This window comes from Acanthopagrus latus, chromosome 17 (genome assembly GCF_904848185.1).
Source record: "Acanthopagrus latus isolate v.2019 chromosome 17, fAcaLat1.1, whole genome shotgun sequence".
NCBI classification, from domain to species: domain Eukaryota; kingdom Metazoa; phylum Chordata; class Actinopteri; order Spariformes; family Sparidae; genus Acanthopagrus; species Acanthopagrus latus.
The window spans coordinates 20159050-20178289 of NC_051055.1; the positions used below are offsets into that span (position 1 = coordinate 20159050).

The window sequence follows — 19240 nt, forward strand, 5'->3', positions numbered from 1 at the left end:
CTACCAAACTTCGAGATTATAAAACAGATATGTTCAAATGTATGAGAATTATTCACGTCTTAAATGTGTTGTTATTAGTTGTAGTAATGTTATTATTAAGTCCTTGGTCATATCTATGTAAGTAAGTAAGTAAGTAAGTAAAAGGCAAATAGTGGCTATAACTCACCCTATAACTCAGTCACTGTTGTTCCCTTCTTCCCTCTGCCGATGACGGTTAAACTGAATTTCCCTGCTGAGGGATTGATAAAGCCTTGTTTTATTATTTTTTTTGTTGTTGTTGCTGTTGTACCAGCATATTTCTGTTGTCACCCTAATGCATGCATGATTTCACAAAATACTTAATACACAAATATTAATTCTCCCACTAACACAAAAGCTTCAAGCTACTCTAACTCTTCTGTGTTATCGTCTGTTTTACCTTTTTTATTACGATGATTATTATTTACTTAGTGTATGGATGATTACCTTGCAGATTACATTCCTGCATCAGTAATCATAGTTGCAAATATATGCTGTACTAATACCTTTTTGCTTTTATGTGAAATTTTATTAATAGTCATAATTTTCTGTGACTGTTAATGTGAATATTATCCAGTTCAATGCATTTTATTTATTTAGTATTTACACTCCATGCAAGAAATAGCTCAGATCTCAGATTTCTCCTTTAATGTCAGAAACAGATTAAATATTTGCATAAATAACCAGGAATGAGAGAGGTTGTTTTTGATCAGGTCTATGCTTTTTCTTCCTCCTCTCTTCTGCTTCTTTTTGTGTTGCTATTGCATGTTTTCAATTGGGCATTCTCTACATATTGTGCTTATTCAAACTGAAATCTGCTTCTCTTCTCCTTTATCCCACATCAAATTAAAATGTTTGTTTTTTTTTAAATCTAAAATACACTCCAGTGTAAACTCTGCCCCAACACTTCAGCCTTTTCTGGCAGTTTTTTTTATGCTTAACATCTCACTGAAATACAATGTACAGTTTCTCATTAATATAGAATATCATTGCTAAGAGAGTAAAATAATTATATTCTCAGAAATACTATTTACTTTTACACTCTATTTACATATAAGCCAACCACCACGATGATAAAGAAGTAACCATATAGGCTAGCAACGTCTATAGGCATATTAACATCTATAATCTTCAAATGAATATTTCCTTCTACGTATCCTCTTGAGGACTAGCTTGATCTTTGACTTCAGCTGGTCCCAAGCTGTCAGACAGAGCAGGCAGAGGTCCAGGAGATTTGTCACTGAGAACCAGAGAAAACAACATTCTCAACTGATGACTCAAATCATGGAAAAGACCACACTACTTTCTCTTTTCATAAGTCTTACCTGTCTCCATCTTTCTCTGGCTGTAAAATAAGTTTGAGAAAATATAAGCTTAAGCCCTTAAATAAGTACTGATTCATTCAAAGTCATTTGCTCTCATTGTGAATTTTTACCTTTGGCTTCTGTGCTGCATTGCTACCAACCTTCCTTGGTACCCCGAGAGTCTCAAAAGAGTGGCTCCGCACTCTTATGGCTCTCTGAAGAAATAGATCCAGATAATAAATGGTAAAGTGAAAACAGGAAGGTCGAGCATGAGAGAGTTTCTGAAACATACCTTAAAATTTTCAATGAACCCTCCACTCCCCTCAGATGCCCCCCTTACACCCTCAGACGAGGGGAGAGCACACAGCGATCGATCCCCCATCATGCACTGGGAACGGGTGGAGAGTTCAGCCTGCAAACTTTCCAGGAGCGATGAACGAGTCCGGAGCTTCATAACAGAGGAGGGACAGGACGGGAGAGCACATGAAGTTGGGTATCCACCAATAAAGAACAGAAATAAAAAAAATGTTTTTCCTCTACCTCAAGTCTGCTGAACTGTTGAGCTTTATAGCAGGAAATCTCTGCATTGATGAGTTTGGTGAGAAGAAATTCTCTCAGCAGGGAACGCTGAAATGCAGGACACAGGAAACAGCGACTTATGAAGCTTCTCAGTTATTGATTTGTACTGTCGGGAATCAGGTAGGTCAGGCGTGGACCAAAATGCTCACTGGAGTTACAACAAATTTTACTGAGTGGATCATCAAAGCAAAGACAAAAGAAGAAAGCTCCCTCGGTGCTAAGCAGCTCATGGCTGTATGATGGAAAAAGATGAGGAGACCACACTTTGGCTGGTGGCTCACTGGTATTCTGTGTTTTTGTGTAGCATGCCACTGTTTCTTCTGTGGAAAATGGCCTACAGCAGAGCACAGGAGGACTCTTCACACCGACCCTCTTCATGATAGACATTATTATTATCATTATCATTATTACACCTGTGCTTTTCCTGCTTTAACGAATAACATGTCTTCCATAACATGGTCTTTTGGGGACAACTGCTGGACGTTCAAGGACTGGCAGGTTTGAAAAATAACACCGTATTAGTCACTAAAAAATGATGATTTGGTTGTTCCTGTGACATTGTGTGAGATAACTGAAAACAGCTTGTCGATGCCAGTATCGTTTCTGACCTCTGTGAAAATGGGAGGATCTGGGAGGACCGGACCAAAAGGAGGAACATCCTCTCTGGCTGTGACGGACACCTGAAAAATATCAGAGCCAAGGTCATTTAAAAAACTGAGTTGTATAGTTTGTCCACCAGAGGGCAGTGTCAATATGTTTAATTGTAAGACGTTGTAAAATTCAAAATTTAAGGTATGCTTGTCAAAAAATGTATGAATGTATGAATGTCTTCCCACATTCTGTTCAATTTATTCAGTCTCTTAAATAAAAATATTGGAATTAGCCCCTGTAAAATATTGTATGCTTTTGAATAAAAAGATAAATCGTTTTTGGAAAAACAAGACGCCACTTTTATTAAAAATCACTCACCTGGTACGCAGGTTCACCTGAGTCCTCCGCCCTCTGAGTCTTCCGGACCACCAGGAAACAGTGCAGGAAGTGGGACTTGATAACATCTGACAGAAAAGGGGTTTGGCCCTCCTGGTAGACTAAAGCTACAATATCATTACCAATGTGTCTTTTTCTTTGTAACTGAGGAGAAGAGGAAAAGAGTGTCAACATACTTGTTTTTCCAAGTAGTCACAAAAATACTCTCAGAAACACCACCTGTGAATCAGCAGCAGGCTGAGGGTGATGCAGTGACTGACCTGCTGTGGGTCACCGTCTGTGAAAGGCAGTTTAGTTGCGACATGGAACATGATTTCTCTTCCTTGAAAGGATGTAACGACTGTCTCACTTCCTGTTTGACCATAACACACATCCAGTCCTCCTCTGAACCTGAGAAATGGGAGTGAGGACATAGACTCATGTGATTTTACACATTGCATGTGTCAGCGAAGCATCATCAACATGCTGCACTTTACCCGGTGAAGCCTTGCAGGAGAACTGTCTCTCCCAAGATGGAAAGGAACTCCTTAAACTCGTCACTTTCCTCATTGTTACCGAGTATGTCCTCCTCAGTGAACTAGGGAGAGATGGATGTTGTCTGAGAGGGAGTAGTTATGACATGGTGCCATATTTCAGTCACTTTTATGAATGCAGAGCATTTTATGCATAATTACAGCGGGACTTCTTACCTGCCCGTCCTTTTGGCATAAAATGCCAAACTTGAAATTAGGAGACACTCTGTGTTCATCAAACGCCATTATGAGTTCTGGAGCCTGAGGGATGAGTGAGAGTGAGATCTGAGAGAATTTTTTTGAAATACGTGTTCTTATTTTTAGTAAATTGGTAATTTTAGAGCATTGCCTTGAGGTAGCTGACCACTTCGAACTGTGAGACAGTCACCCTGTCACAGAGCATCTAGAGAGAAAATGAGAGATTTCATTTGAATGCTTTGTTTATAAAATACATGGATGGATTTTCTTTTCATACACACTGTACACACATTTATGATCAGTTTATAAAACATAATGAATAATGTTATAAATGACACTACCCAACAACGGTGCAGATGAAGTTAAATTATCCAGTAAAATGTTACATCAATAAAAACAAACTCTGAAAAGGACAATGACAACATTTACTTTTGATACGTAAAGTGTAATGTGCTGACAATACATCTGTACTAAGTTTAACCCAGTATTTTTATATTGGATACTGCTACTTTTACATAAGTATCGGATATGAATATGAGTTTGATACCTTTGCCAGTTCAACAGCAGATGGGATGTTGGGGAAAAGAGAGACAGAGAAAACTCCATGCAGAGAGCACTCCTTCATCCTGTGGGGCAAGATGCACAATCTCTGTATCATGTGAGCAGAATTACTTGGAAATGAATGTAACAGTTAGAACATACATATACATTCAAATTTTCTCAAATTTTTACATTTCAAGTTTCTCATGTCATCAATTTTTTACTTATCACCTTCTTCATCTCCTCGCTTTTACTGACTGTAGTTGCTGTGGCTGCTCTGACGTATGTCGGTGTTCACGTTTGCTGCCTGCTGAAGTACAAAACTTCTCAAACTGTTGTAAATTGTTAATAACTATATAACTAGTATCCTCACCATTCAAATTAACAATCATGCTGTCCACCATTTACTTTGATGTCACCTCTAAGCACCCCCAACTATGACTGACTTCCAGCGTTCCTGGTTGAGATCAAATGAAAAAGGCCACTTTTAAATACGGGCATTGTCCAGCCCATGAGGACAGAGTATTCTCATAATACTATCATAATTATTTCTCAGTAGTCGGAGTTTTGGATTGTCGGCGTGGTGACGGGGGTCATGGCTGGTGTGACTCCAAACCAAGAGGCTCTCTATCCAATTAATCTAAAACTAAACTATTTATCTTTCAGCTTTCATGCTTTCAAATTGACACAGATTGGGACCTCTTCCACAGAGTCAACCACATTTCAGCAGTAGCCAAGTATGGACACAACAAACATTTGCCCTGGAGAGGGACTTTCGCATTATTCCCTTTTTTTTAGCAGCCACTGTCGAAGAGAGTGTGGTGAGGGGTGATTAGTTAGTTGTACTCTGTATCCTTACGGCTAGATACGACAAATCCTACACACTGGATTGTTCAACTAAGATTTAAGCTAGGGAGGCAAACTTTCTGCAAACACATAATTCTCCCCTGTGAAGCTCAAACATCTGTAACAGCTGAATGGTCTCAACCTTAGTATCACCCGCAGCTTGTTCTCCTCGTCCTCCAAACACACAGAGAGAACCAGCGGTCCCAGAGATGGATCTACTGCTGTGAATGAGTGATGGTACTAAAAGGGAAAAAAAGATGATGAATCATAAATACCAGTCATGGAAAGATCATGTGTGACTTGACATATAGTCTACTTACTCTTGAGCTGAAGAACTCTTGGTAGATTTTGGCCTCTTTGTCTCTCTCCATGATGTCATAGCTGTCCGGATTGAGTCCATAATAGGACCCGGTGGGACTCACATCTATAAGCCTCTCCAGAGGGGGGTCTATCCAGTAGCCACCCAACTTGGAGGGGAGGATGAGCGGCAGGTCTCCACCCATCGTTAAAAGCTGAGACTAACATAGACATAAAGTAACTTCTGATGATGAGGGCCTGTCGTTACTTCTGTTTTGGGAAACTAATGTCATGGTGTTCGTACAGAATGTCACTCACAACACAAAAACACACACATATGCGGGATCAAACCCGTATATAAACTCTCAGATTGTCAGACTGAAGACGAACCTTCAGAGGAGGAGGGAATTCACACCGCTGCTCATCGATCCGGCTACCCTGATGGACAAGAGGAGTATTGATGATTAGGAACTCTCCCAGTATAAAAGATCAATCATACTGTCACTCACCTGCAGCTTTTCTATGATTTCAAACAGCTCTGTGTCCTGATACCAGCAACAGGCAGCGGACGTCAGACAGACGTGCAGACAGAGAGAAAGGGAAGGAGACACACGGGGAGGAAGAGGAACACAACAAACTGTTTAGTTTGCGACTGGAAACTTGACCTCTCAGAAACGCAGAACATGGAGATACATTATTCAATTTAAATGAGAGGAGGAGCTGAATATGATAATGAAATCACCCTCTGGTTGCTGCTGGCAGAGACGAGAGGCTTTCTCTCACTAGCAGGGGAGTCCAGCGTGTCCAGCATGTTGTCCTCTGGACATTCAGGTCTGCAGCAACAGGTTCATTGACACAATACTCATTCAGTATACACAATAAAACTCTGAACGTTTGCTTAAAAAAAAAACCCGCAATAAAATGGAAAAGAAACCCTCACCTCATCTCATCCCCACATGTGAATCTGTCCACACTGTAAACAAGGAAGTGAGAACGACTCGAAGAAGAAAACAAATCATCTTAAACAGACAGGATAGTCTAAAAATAACATTTATTCAGTATATGTAGCTACTTCACTGACTTGTGTTGTTAAATGTCGGCTCTACCATGAGACAAACTGTGTCTTTACTCACCCTCCATAAGTCCCGAAAGTGAAACTTCTCTTTCTGGAGAAGGACATGTCATTCCTCTTTTCTCTCTCCATGGCTTTGGTGTCACTGGTTATGTTTGTACATGCCAGTTTGCTGCCGAGTCAATCAGGGCTGCCTAAGGTTGAATTAATTCACTCTATCATTCTGTCACTCCTCCTACTTGCTGCCCCCTGCCTCTCACTCATTTAAGCTTCCCTTTCCTCCCTCTGTCCTGCTGTCAGCCAGACAGGCAGCATTATTAACCCGCTCATGGTCACAGGTGCAGCCGCTGCCACAACCCGCAAAATGGACACGGCCGGGCTGCGTCACGCCCATCGATCCTCATACCTGAATAAACGCTTGAGGTGGTTTCTCAGACCGACATAACTTAAGGATAGACTTGTAAATAAAGAAAGAAATGGGTGAGACATTTTCCTGGGGACCTGTTACCCTTTGAGTCAGTGAGGATCATCAATTATTGACAGCGCACACAGTGAGGGTGAGGAGATAGACAGCAGGGGAGGGTGAAGGATAGGGAGAGAGAGGGGGAACGAGAGAAAGGGAGGTAAGAAAGAGATGAACGAGAGAGGGTTCACACATTTAAATAGAGTCTCCATACCAACAATTAAATAATGTTTGTATGGTTTAGAGCTGCAACGAGTAGTGGATCAGTTGATTAGTCGATGGAAAGACAATGAGTTGCGAGCTGTTTTGATAATGGATCAATCCTTTCAGTTACTGCTCAAGCAACAAAGGCAAACATTTGCTGGTTCCAGCTGCTTAAGTGGAAGAATTTGGTGGGTTTTTTTTTAATTTGGGAGAGTAAATGGAGAGTCTTTTGGTTTTGGTCGTTTGGTTGGAGAAAAGAAGCAAATTTTGTACAAAAAGGTTTTCATCATGTCCTTTTACCAAAAGTAGAAGCCATACACAGATCCACCAGAACTAGCTGTTCTGCCAAAAACAATTCTCCTGCTTATTACATGATTACAGATGCATTAATGCGTAAGTAGTATTTTGCGGTTGTAGTTTGTTGAGGTGGAGCTAATTTTCATTACTTCATATGGAGCTAGATAGTTCACTTCAGCCTAAAATCTTAATCTGAACAGTAACTATAGAGGTCAGGAGGTAGAGTTAAAAGTTAAATATTTCCCCAGATGTAGTGCAGAAGTATAAAGTATCATGAAGTGAAAATACTTCAGCAAAAATTGTCAATATTAGAGTGACATTTTTCATTAGAGCTTTTTTCTTAAAAGAACAAGAGCTAAACTAGTTTTTAAGTTGGTTAAGTGTATGTTGTTGCATCGTAGATGGCTGCAGAAGACAGATGGATACAAACACTCTGACACACATTTTAGAATGACTGTACAATATTGTATATTATTGGTCAACTCATGATGAGTAGTATCTTTGATGCAATAGATCATGCACAGAATAAGGAAGTTGTATTCCTGAACAGACGCTGTTGTACGTTATCATAATCAAACACATTTTTGATAAGACGTTATAGCACTTTTGATTTAAAAATGACACAAATAAAGCTGGAACATATGGTGTTTTTTCTGTCTCTTTCCATCTGTGGATTTTCATTCAAAACACTTTTAGTTTTACTTGTAACTTTTTGTGTCTCAGCAGTCTTGTGTCTTAGTTCCCTGTTTGTTTCCATTTCCTATTATGTCTGTATTTAAACTTGTTTTTGATAATCTAACAAGCTGATATTTGAGGTTTCAGAAACACACATTTGACATTTCTACAAATCCAATGCATGTGAACAGAAAAATATTACAGCTGAATTTGTCAGGGTTGTGTTATTATATAACACTGGATGGTTATTATTTATGATTAACGTGCAAGCACATTACTCTGTATTCTGTTCGGTAGTTTGATCTGTAATAAAGTAACAACAAATATATCTGTCAAATAGCTGAAATAAATGCACAATACTTATTTGAATTAGAAGTATAAAACAATTTAATAAAATATCATTTTGCCTTCAAACAATGTTAATTACATATGTTACTTAAATGATTTTTGAAAACTTATCATCATGAATGGAAATCTGTTTATGTTGACTCTCATTCATTTCTTTCTTTTCCGCCAATTCGATTTAAATGGCTCTCCACTATATCTATACAGTTAACTGTTTGTTCTCATCTTCAAAGCGCTCCTTATCAATTGGCTACTTATTTACGGACCACAGATTCAAATTCAAAATGCCCTTCAATCCACTATTTACAGTAGTTTTACTTTGGGTGGCGCCTGTCTGAAAGATACCAGCTGATTGGAGGCTTGGAACGCCAGTCGAGGTTTCTTCAGCTCTCATTGGCCGGAATCCAAAACAACGACGAGTGTAGCCCCGCCCACCCGAGAGCTGCAGCTCATACCCCGCGGAAGTTGGTTTGTGGAGTGAGTACGGGATGTTGTTAATTTGTGTGAAATAGGGGGAAACGCGTCGACATTTCTCTGTAGTTCTTCTGGGCGGTTTGGTGTTGTGTTGCACAAACAGAGGAACGGCGATAAGTAGGTTTGTCAGGTATGAAAAATCGTTCACTTAAATGCAGGTCAGGAAAAAAAAGGCAAACCGAAGCATGCTAGCTAGCTAGTTAGCATTGGTAATTAGCCATCAGCGTGTAACTGTAGTTAAATGTATCCCAACTTTTGTCTCTTGCATGACGCTTTGTTAAAATGATTAAAACAGAACTGCACATTTAATAATTGTCTTCGCAGAAGTATTGATTAACCGTTTCTTTGTATACACCTGCGTTGTTCAGGAATCATTGATTGTGTTTTTACTTTTCATGGCTTCATGATAACATTTATTCATAAGTATTCTGATGAATAACGTTAAATACTTGACGACATTTCCGATTAAGAAAGCCAAGTAACAGTGAAGTGTAATACTGTGTCGTTGCTGCCTGAAGTTAAAACGACAACACAGTGTTGTTGTGAGTTAAGACAGCTGAAGTTCATGACAGTACCTGAAGTCCATGACAGCATCTGTTCTACTGTGGTTGAATCACCAATGTATAGCTATGGAGGTTCATGTGTCTTGTTGTCCGTCATATTCCCAGGCTGTTGGAGCAAAATGTTGGAGTGCGGCATGCTGGAGCAGGACAGACGGGCTCTGCGGAGACGCTCTGCCGTTCTGTGCAAGCAGCTGGTGGTGGACGAGCTGCTCATTCAGTCCTTACAGGCAGATGACATCCTAACAGAGAGCATGGCAGAGGGCATCATGGTATGTTAACAACAAAGAGATGTGCATGTGGTTTCATTTAGGAGTAAAAGTTTGTGTTGAGCCATGGTCGTACCGTATTTAGGTAATAAGCAGCCTGACTGTCATTGATCAATAAGCTGATCATCAAGAAAGAATAATATCAGTTTACTGTTAACAGATGTTGAACTGTAACTTATGCCAGCTGCCTACATCTTGTATGTTAGATACCTGCTTAAAATGATGTCTACAAGGGTCAAAATCACAGAGATTCACTATGTGCCCACGATAGTATCACCGTACAGCAATGGCCAAGCTGACAGAAAGCATAACAGTTCTGGAGTTAAAATGTTAAAAGGAAGGATACAGCTCTGGCTCACTAAAGTATTTTCAATCTGTGTAAAAGAAGTATATAGAACTTCACACCACCGAGAGTCATGAAATACTGAGTATGTCAAGTCAAATTGGCAGAGGAATCTGTGCAGAGCACCTGCATGTTCTAATAAATATAGATACTTGGCACCAGTGTCATCATAACGCAAGAGGAAGCGATACCATATATAGATGTATCAATATTTTGCGCCACCCCTAGTCAATAGGTCATTGTACAGTCAAGTTTAGGCCTGTAGGTTCAACACTCTGGGAGTCAAAACACCTTACAGGTCCCATAATAACTCTGGTTTCAAAATATGATTATAAGGAAAGTTTATATATTTCATAAAACACCAGATACTTACATTTCTCTCAGCCTTTAATCATATTTTGAATTCAACACACAGAACAGCTTGCCATTCATTTTTACACTAAGGATTTAACATTTTAAATTCATGAGTTACATGTATACATTGCTTATTTTTAAGCAGTTAAACAGGTTGGTAACCGCTGGGTTATTCCCAGCCGTAAGTTAAGCATGGCTAAATGTACAAATAGCCCAAATTGCCAACAATGAAGCATTCAGTTTTTAAAGTATTCCATGTAAATGCATTAGTTTCTCTCTGACTGACATTACTGCTTACCACCTGGGATTTGTCTTGAAATATCCAGCGCCTAAGTGAACACTGTTTTAATTCCGTTCCGTTCCGTTTTCTTTCCGCTTATCCGTGAGGGGTAGCGGGATGTTGCCGGGTTTTATTTTTCCCCCTAAGGGGTTGCGGGGCTTACTAGGGCCAAATCCAGTTCACTCGATGGGTGATTTTTTATTGTTTAGACAAATTGTGGTGGCAGTCTACTGTGGAGAGTCAACAGTAGTAAATCAAATGTACAATTAGATTTAATCTTCGTCAGTGATCCTCATTTTTCTGATCTTATCTCTTCTACTGTAGGCTGAACAAACATCTCAGAAACGAAGCTGGCGCTTACTACTACTTTTACCAAAGCGAGGGCCGAAAGCCTTTAGCAGCTTCTGCTCAGCTCTGCTGGAAACTGAGCAGCAGCACCTGTATGATCTGCTCACACAATCACCAGAAAAAGATGGCAGAGAAACACGTGTAGAGGTGAGTGTGCAGTTAATCAAATATCACCACACACACACACACACACACACACACACACACACACCAGAAAGCTACAGTATACACAGCAGATTATTGCCAGACTTGGTGCAGTTCTTGGACTGTTTTCTGCTCATAGAGTATTCAGCCTGAGGAAGAGCCAGAGGGAGAGGTAGAGCAACTAGTCATGCAGGCAACTGAAAAGATGATAGAGGTAAGGAGAGTGCTTGTAATCCCCCAACCAGAATTACCGCTTTTTGAGACTGTAGTGAAACAAAAGCTAGTTGGACACTTTTTTTATCTTAATTTTCACATTGCTTCACAATCGTCAGCTCAGTTGTTCATAGAAAAAAATCACATATCTCTGATATTTGTCTGCTTCAGTTACATGGGTGTCTGCAGACATCCTCAGTAAACAGAGAAGAAAAGAGCGAGATGAGCAGCACCTCATCATGCCCAGGCCAAGCCTTAGATGGTCCCAGTCAGGGAGAGAGACAGAGGACAAAGAAAAGAGGACGAGATAAGAAGACAGATGTGAGGCTCACAAATCGCATCCATCTTTTGTTAGACAGCCAGATGGCCTGCTGAGGTAGTCACACAACAGGCAGAAGATTCTTTAATAGTCAAGTTATGATTCTAATTCACATATTCCCTCGACAAATAACAGCTGCTGCTGCTGAAAACAAAGAACAAAATCCTTCATTATCTGTCTTCAGCTGTTTGCATTAAGAAGCTGATGTTTTGTCATTAATCATTAATGCATGATTTTGAATTTCAGAGGTTTGTGGACTCTTCTCTTCCACTTTCCACACAAGAAGGAATTGCTGCCAAGAGAGCAAGGACACATGGTGAGTGGCTTTGTAGTGTGGCCTGCATTCAGGGTAAAATGGATTTCTCTTGTTGTCAATATTTTTCTTGTTTCCGTGGAGACAAGGGGTGTTGTCAGAAGAAGTGTCCAGTATAAACAGACAGGTAACTGAATATACTTCAACACAAAACAAAACCCTCAGCAGCTCGAGAGAGTTCAGTCTGTGTGAATTGTTTATTATGTAATCGTATCACTGAGATACTGAGAGAAGTGTAGGAGTATAGCTGCTCTAGTATTTAGCTTGTGTCTGTACCTACAGGCACCACGCCCCAAGAGTGACTCATTCACAGCATTGTAGTACAAAGTTTGTTGTCACACAATGGCTGGTGGGCAAGCAGTGATGTGAAAACTTTGCATCAGCAATTCAGCTTTTATCAAGCAGAGTTTAACAGTGTGGTTCTGTGTGTGTGTGTGTGTGTGTGTGTGTGTGTGTGTGTGTGTGGCAGAGTCCATGGAGTTTAGTCTGGATGCAGACAGTCCCATCAACACCCCTGTGCTCCCATGCACACCTGACTTTTACCTCTCTCACTGCCAGCAGGTAAAATACTTCTCTTCAAGATGTCAGCTCAGCCGGTTTGCAGCAGCAAATTAGGTTATGTTTATCATCTGAGATATACTTAAGTGTCTTCATGTCACTAATCTAGATATGAGTTGATGTAGAGCATTAAATGCAGTAAAATAAGGTGATTATAATTTATATGAATAAATACTAATAGTACAATTATGATGCCATAATGTAGTGTATGCAAACAACGTATCAAACCCCTATAGATTTCTTTTCCCATTATTTTCTGTGTCCTCACTATTCTTTTTTGTGTTTCTCTTTTTCCACTCTAGTCTTACAGAATGAATTCATCCCCTCGTGGTTTTGCTTTGGTGATAAGTAACGTGACCTTTGATCCTTGTGCTGCACCTGACCTTGACCCAAGGAAAGGAGGTGAGGTGGATGACGAGGTCCTCAGGAAGGTCTTCACAGAGCTGGACTACCTGGTTACAGTCCACAGAGACCTCAGTGCTCAGGTAGCAAACACTGACACTTTGTATTTACAGGTAGTTTGAAATGCAAAAAAAAACCCAAAAAACATCTGTTTTATTTAGTTGACAAAGGTAGAAAAAGGAAGTTGTAAAAGTGGGAGGGACAACCTTTTGACCTTGAATCATTTTCAGAAAATGTTCTTGCCAGTTCTTGATCAATCAAATCAAATAAGATTTGATGGCAGGTTTGTTTCGCTCACTTCTTATTTTCAGTGCCGTTCAGTGTGTCATTACAAAGAAACACATTTAACATCTCAGCCCTTTAGCATATTCCAAGAAATGCCAGCAACATGTTTCAAACATGTTTAGGAATTAGGAATGCTCCAAAAACACCTGCTTGGAACATTCCACAGGTAAACAGGTTTCACTTTGTGAAACACGATAGTTGACAAGATGTTACTATGTGGGCTCAAAAGGACTTTGTAAAACCAATTTCTTAAACACAGTTTGCAAATGGTTACAGTGTTCAGCTTTACAGCCTTTTTGGAATAAGGGTTGTATATAACCACATGGTTCCCTGACCAACCTCTTCAGTATAAAATAGCAACTTGCAAACACAGACTGGGAAAGCCTTGGACACTTGCTTATCTGTGTTAACTGCTGGTTTCCTGACTCCTCATTCTTTGTGTAGGGCATGAGGACTTGCATTGAGAACTTTTGTCGACGACCAGAACACCGGACAGTGGACAGCTGTGTGGTGTGTCTGCTCTCCCATGGCGTGGAAGGAGCTATATACGGCACAGATGGACAGCTCCTGCAGGTGTGTTTGGGTGATGCCTTGTTGTGTGTAATGCCATTCCAAGGGTGAGGATGAGACACCTAATTTGTGTGTCACCTACTCAATTTCAGTTGGACTGGGTGTTTGAGGCCTTTGACAATTCGCACTGTCCGCTGCTACAGAACAAGCCGAAGATGTTTTTCATCCAGGCCTGCAGAGGAGGTAAGGTTCTCTGTGATTAACATAACACACCTGAAACTTCAGGGCTCTCTTTATTGTGCACCCCCCACTCATTGACATGTGAATGAATTAGGAAAACATATTTATCAATATCTGTAAACCTGTATAGTCTTCTTACAATAGCCAGTCAGTATGCTAATCTATATGTAAATTAATTAAACAGTTGCTTTAAGTTCCATCGTCCTTTACTGAGTATTTGGTCTTGCGAGTATATTATTGGTAAATAGCTTAGAATGTGTTCTAGACTAGCTGTTTTTTTTAATTGTCAGAATCTGTGCAACATAATAAAACCTTTTACTGTACGATTGAGAGAAAAAAAAGCAGAAGCCAGCCTGTCTCTCCACATGTCCAGATGTTGTCTGCTGTCACCTTCCTAGCTACTGCATACAGCATCATGGCAATCCATCAGCACCACAGCTCCAGCTGGTCAAATTTCAATGTTCTGTTGTAGACTTAAGAAAAATTTAATTCAAAGTAGTACAAAAATGGTCCATAAACATGTATTTAATCTGTGACTAATCAGGCTCCCAGCTAATTAGTCAGTCTCTGTGATGGAGGTTGCGATCTGACTACATGGCTGATGATGCCCCTGACAAATCCACAGACCCCTCAGGAGCAGTCTTAATTACTGTCACACGCTCCCTCGCTCCACCACAGGTGTGCTGATGAAAGGCCATTAGATGAAGTTGGCCTCTGCTTCTGCAAATAGCTTCAGTCAAAACCAATCATTAATCTGTTCCAGTATGCATGAAAATCCTGCCAAAAATTATGCAGGTTAACGATTTGGTTTCTAAATAAATTTTAAAAAAGGCTTTTTAGTTGAGGCTCATGCAAACAAATGATGTTTTTTTTCAGATATTACTTCAAAAATCGAGGCTGCAGTCCAAGCCTCCTAAAATCTGTGTCCAAAACACACTTTCAGACTGTAGCTTTGCTCCTGAAGTAGAACAAAGCCAAGCTCAAGTGCTGCAGCTCTGGCTTTTCATCCAGATGTTAAGAAGACTGATGGATTTTTGAGGTTAATTTGAAACCGCCTTGTCTTCCAGAGGAGATGGACTGTGGCGTGGAGCAGATAGATGGGCCAGCAAGGACCTGCTCACCCAGCTGTGAACAGCGGGATGCTGGCAGGGAAGGACAGGGGGATGCAGACTCCAGACAGAGAGGGGACATGGGCCGGCCCAGAATTAAACTGCCCCAGCGGTCTGACATGATCTGTGGCTACGCATCTCTCAAAGGTCAGAGAATTTGTAAGTTTGTCCCTTTTGCTATTATGGGGTGGACTAATAAGGGAAATGTGTTATTTAACTGAGGTGTAAAAGATTTGTGAAAAGGAATGTGTGGTGAAATGAATGCAGCAATAAAGATGTGAGGCAGCAGCATTTTAACAAGCAAAAAACAAATCAGCCTGTGGACCACCTGTCTTTTTTTAAATGCTGTATCCAACTGTGGCTTGATGGGCTCTTGCTTTGTACCCATAATGCATGCAGCTTTTCCAGCAAATAACTGCAGCAAAACCAAAATGGATCATAGCGGTGGCTTTATAGGGGAAGTCCTGTGATTTTACACACCAGAGTCTGTTTATTGGTGTTGGGGAATACTATTGCATATGTGAGTGCTTGTTTCAGTCATTTTATTTAGTTAAAATGTCAAACATTTGCTGGTTTCAGCCTCTTAAAGGATTTCTTGCCTTTCTGTGTCATTTATGGGTTTTGGGCTGTTGGTTGGATAAAAGTAGCTATTTAAATATGCAACTTTGGGCTCAGGGGAATTGTGATGGGCATTTTTTATTTAATTTAATTGATTTAAATTTTTTTTGATGATCTTTTAGAGCCCAACTGAGATATTAGTTTGCCGATATTGGCCTGTTACAGATGTATCATATCAGCCTCTATGTTTCATTTTATTATTTATTGTTATTGGCAACAGCCCGAAAAATTGGTCAGGCTCTTAATTTTCAAGCTCCTCGTCTCTGCTTGAAGCTAATGTCTCAGGAATACATTCAGTCACTAGCACAGCATACCTGAATCCCCTGCTGTAATGTTTGGGACATGTTAAACCAGAAAAGATTTCTCTGGTTCTTCTGTACCAATTTTCATACTTCTAGTGAACTTTTGTAGTGGTTCTAACAATATTGTAGTAGTGCGACTGCTAAATCAGTGGAGGACTGGAGTTTTCTTTGACCTCTACCTTCACCCACTTCGGTTTGAGTATACTTTGACTACTTTTCCACGACAGTTATCTCAGCTTTAGATGTTAACATTGTTTTGTGACTCACAGTTTCTGTTTCCAGTTATGTAAATACCAGACACCACCTTAGCTCTGTCTCCCTGCATCTCATCTCGCTGTATTAAGCTTTTATTGTTTGATCTCTTCCTCCTCAAGGCACAGCAGCCATGCGTAACACCAAGAGAGGATCCTGGTTCATCCAAGAAATCAACACAACGCTTCGCCTCCATGCCAGAGACAAACATCTTGCAGACATCCTGGTGCAGGTGAGCAAATATCCTGTACTTACTTATACTGTGTTCATAGTGCAACAATTTATTAAGTTTCTTTAAAACATGAGTGTAATCCTCCTGTCTTTTGTTTCTCTGTCTCCAGGTCAACGGGCGTATTAAGGAGCGGGAGGGTTACGCTCCCGGCACAGCTCACCATCGCTGCAAAGAGATGTCGGAGTTCACCAGCTCATTGTGCAAAGACCTCTTCCTTTTCCCCAAGTACCAGCACCAGTATTGATTTGCAAATGCGCACATACGCATATTAAAAACAAACACAGACCATTCCTTGCATCGAGGCCTCTCAATGAAGGGCACACAACTGCTCATTCCACTCCAATTACTGCCACACACGTACACATTCCCCCTTTACAACTTCACATCCAAACAGAGGATTTATTCATTCATTCTTTTGTGTAAATACTGCCCCCTCAAACCCGCAGACATACACACAAACTTTGGAAAGGAAGAAGGAGCGAGCTCATGGTAATCTACATGTACTCGGAAATGGCCGACGTATTAGTAACTTACGCATGTATCTGTGTGTCTGTGTCTATGCCAGTTAGAGGGTTTAGATGTTAATCCTTTGTAGTCAAAAACAGAATAGTATTTTGTTTTTGTTTTTCCCACTGCACAGCTACTTTGAGGTTTCACTTGCTTTTTAAAAAGTATTTTGTACACAGATCTATTTTTGTGGCTTTATTTTGTATGAAATTGTTTTTATAAGGATTTTTAAAAGTGTTATATTTGTATATAATGTTTGTTATGAGTTGTGTCTGTCTCTTGTTTTTAGCATAGTGACAGGCAGGGGGCAGCACAGCTGAGACAAATGCATTTCATCTTCTGTCTTTCTGAGATATGATTCATATCTCCTCCAATTTAAAATTATATTTGCTGCCATGATTGCAGACAGCTTTTATTTTAATTATAGTCAGTTACCGCAGTGAATCTTTGCAGCTTCTCATTAGTGAAGTTCACATTTTTTTCTCAGTTTGCCTTATTAAGAGCAAAGACACCCACAGGGCAGCTTCAAATCAAGATCCTGCATTGTTTCAGTTTTATTCCGCTTTTATTCGTAAAATTCAGGAAACTTCAGTTTTTAACCTTAAAAATCCTGAAGGCACTCAGTGTAAATTTCACTTCATATCAGCTATGTTACTGTGTGTGTCCTCCTGTCCTGGTGGTGGGCTGCCAGGGGAATGTGGTGCTACTTACGGGTCATACACCTAAAGTATGAACTATGACCTTTACACTAACTCTGACTGCTAATAGTGTTTCTCTCTATGTGAGAGGTGCATATTTAGTTAGTCCTCCTACAGTTTCTGTGTTATTTTACTGTATCAGATACAGTAAGGACAAAAGATGTATTTCCTATGTCTTCCATAAACGATATGCAATTTTCTCCAGCAGCCTGTGCCATGTGATGATGATCTGTTTAATGGATTTATGACCATGAAGCTCTTACAATATATTGCGTCGCTTTGGCAACCCCACACACAGAGAAATCAATTTCTCAAGGCTGTGTGAGCATTGATGTTTCCCAGAAAGGCCCTGACCAGGCAAAGTGTGTTTAGTTACGAGAGTGTTGTAACGAAGAAAACATAATATGTGGTCGAAACAGTATTGATTGTTAACCATCTGTAAACAAAGACACTCTAAGATGTGTGTGAGATGCTTGTAAGAGAGTTCACCCTGGTCTGGAAGGTGCTCACTCCTCTAATCCTTCATTTTTTTGAAATGAGGAAATATGATTTAATATATGAAAACTTTGGAGTGCTATAAAAGGGTAACTCTCCTGCAAGGTGAGACGTTTTGAGGATTGCTGTTTGCTGCCAAGTGTTGGGGGGGCTGAGAGGGATTTTGTTTCTGTCAAATGACTGCCAAATGTTCTATACAATAAACGGGCCATGCTTTTTAAACAAGACAAGTCTTTGGTTGTGATCTTACAGCTGTATGTGCATATGTTTGGTTTAAGTTGATTCCTGCACAGAGAGTGCTTGGCCTCTGCACGAATGTTGCTCCTGTGCATGCTCCACTTTATTTGATCCTCCTTGTTGCTGTGTTTGTGTGTGTTGTTCCCGGCGTACAGCTTGTCCTCTCCGTTCTCAGGTATAGTATAACTGGCTCCCCACTCTTTCGCTGTGCTCAGGTCTCTGCATGCTGTGACTGGGACGTATGTATCTCTCACACTGCCCGCCGCCCAGTGATAATGTTCTTAGTGTATCAGATAGAGGCCCGGCCAGCTGTCCACAGTCATTCTCATTTGACACACACATATACACACACACACGCCGGCGGTTGGAGTAACACATTTCTCGCTGGACTCCGGTGTAGCTGTGAGATTAGGCTGTTATGCACTGGCGTGTGGACCACAAAGCAGGGCGGGGTTAAGGGGGATCTGCGTGTGTCTGTGTGTCTTTGTGGTTGTCATAATGGCCACCAGTCTCATCAGCCTGAGAGGAGTAACCAGAGGACGAGTCACAGACATTTAGATGTACTTGTCTGCGAGGGATGTTGTTCCTCCAGGGTTGTGGAGGGATGGTGGTCTAACCAGAAGGCCTGTGGGCTTTTCAGCAAATGTTGTGTGGCGATGTAGTTACATTTAGCTTCCTTCCTGTGCAGCTCCTGTAGATATCTGAACCTGCTGAGGAGGTTAAGCAATATGGAGGTCACTTTACAGTGCTCCACAGTGGTTTCTGGGAGGGTGTCTTAATGTGTGTGTGTGTGTGTGTTGTGGTGGTGGTGGTGGTGGTGGGGGGGGGTGCATTCAGTGGG

General features: G+C 40.6%; 2 protein-coding genes across 6 annotated transcripts; one reads left to right on the forward strand and one right to left on the reverse strand.

The window, feature by feature from the left end:
* Positions 1–651: 651 nt before the first annotated feature.
* si:ch1073-90m23.1 (rap1 GTPase-activating protein 1) lies at positions 652–9484 on the reverse strand. Its single transcript, XM_037074955.1, has 20 exons — positions 9387–9484; positions 6415–6547; positions 6222–6254; positions 6024–6114; positions 5791–5826; positions 5672–5719; positions 5305–5502; positions 5127–5224; positions 4146–4224; positions 3750–3803; positions 3578–3661; positions 3365–3465; positions 3149–3278; positions 2871–3032; positions 2510–2581; positions 1863–1949; positions 1615–1770; positions 1454–1537; positions 1344–1363; positions 652–1258 (listed from the first exon to the last, which is right to left on the reverse strand). Exons 2-20 carry the CDS (start codon positions 6483–6485, stop codon positions 1168–1170), a joined length of 1695 nt encoding a protein of 564 aa, XP_036930850.1. The 5' UTR covers positions 6486–6547; positions 9387–9484; the 3' UTR covers positions 652–1167.
* On the forward strand, positions 8637–18389 carry casp2 (caspase 2, apoptosis-related cysteine peptidase). Of its 5 annotated transcripts, none has more exons than XM_037074969.1 (13): positions 8637–8814; positions 9480–9643; positions 10942–11112; positions 11249–11323; positions 11494–11643; positions 11888–11957; positions 12424–12515; positions 12815–12997; positions 13644–13772; positions 13862–13952; positions 15017–15217; positions 16353–16462; positions 16572–18389. In XM_037074969.1, exons 2-13 carry the CDS (start codon positions 9494–9496, stop codon positions 16704–16706), a joined length of 1557 nt encoding a protein of 518 aa, XP_036930864.1. In that variant the 5' UTR covers positions 8637–8814; positions 9480–9493; the 3' UTR covers positions 16707–18389. The 5 variants fall into 5 exon arrangements, with proteins under 5 accessions (XP_036930864.1, XP_036930863.1, XP_036930866.1 ...); XM_037074968.1 differs by having other exon boundaries at positions 8756–8941; XM_037074970.1 differs by having other exon boundaries at positions 8757–8941; positions 15017–15205.
* The last annotated feature ends 851 nt before the right edge of the window (positions 18390–19240 follow it).

Coding starts and splice junctions, on each gene's coding strand:
- si:ch1073-90m23.1 (XM_037074955.1), bottom strand. CDS start 6,485: ATGGAGAGAGAAAAGAGGAATGACATGTCCTTCTCCAGAAAGAGAAGT. Junction 5,503..5,671: donor AATTCCCTCCTCCTCTGAAG/GTTCGTCTTCAG, acceptor TGTCTATGTTAG/TCTCAGCTTTTAACGATGGG. Junction 2,582..2,870: donor CAGGTGAACCTGCGTACCAG/GTGAGTGATTTT, acceptor GATATTTTTCAG/GTGTCCGTCACAGCCAGAGA.
- casp2 (XM_037074969.1), top strand. CDS start 9,494: ATGTTGGAGTGCGGCATGCTGGAGCAGGACAGACGGGCTCTGCGGAGA. Junction 11,958..12,423: donor CAAGAGAGCAAGGACACATG/GTGAGTGGCTTT, acceptor TGTGTGTGGCAG/AGTCCATGGAGTTTAGTCTG. Junction 12,516..12,814: donor ACCTCTCTCACTGCCAGCAG/GTAAAATACTTC, acceptor TTTCCACTCTAG/TCTTACAGAATGAATTCATC.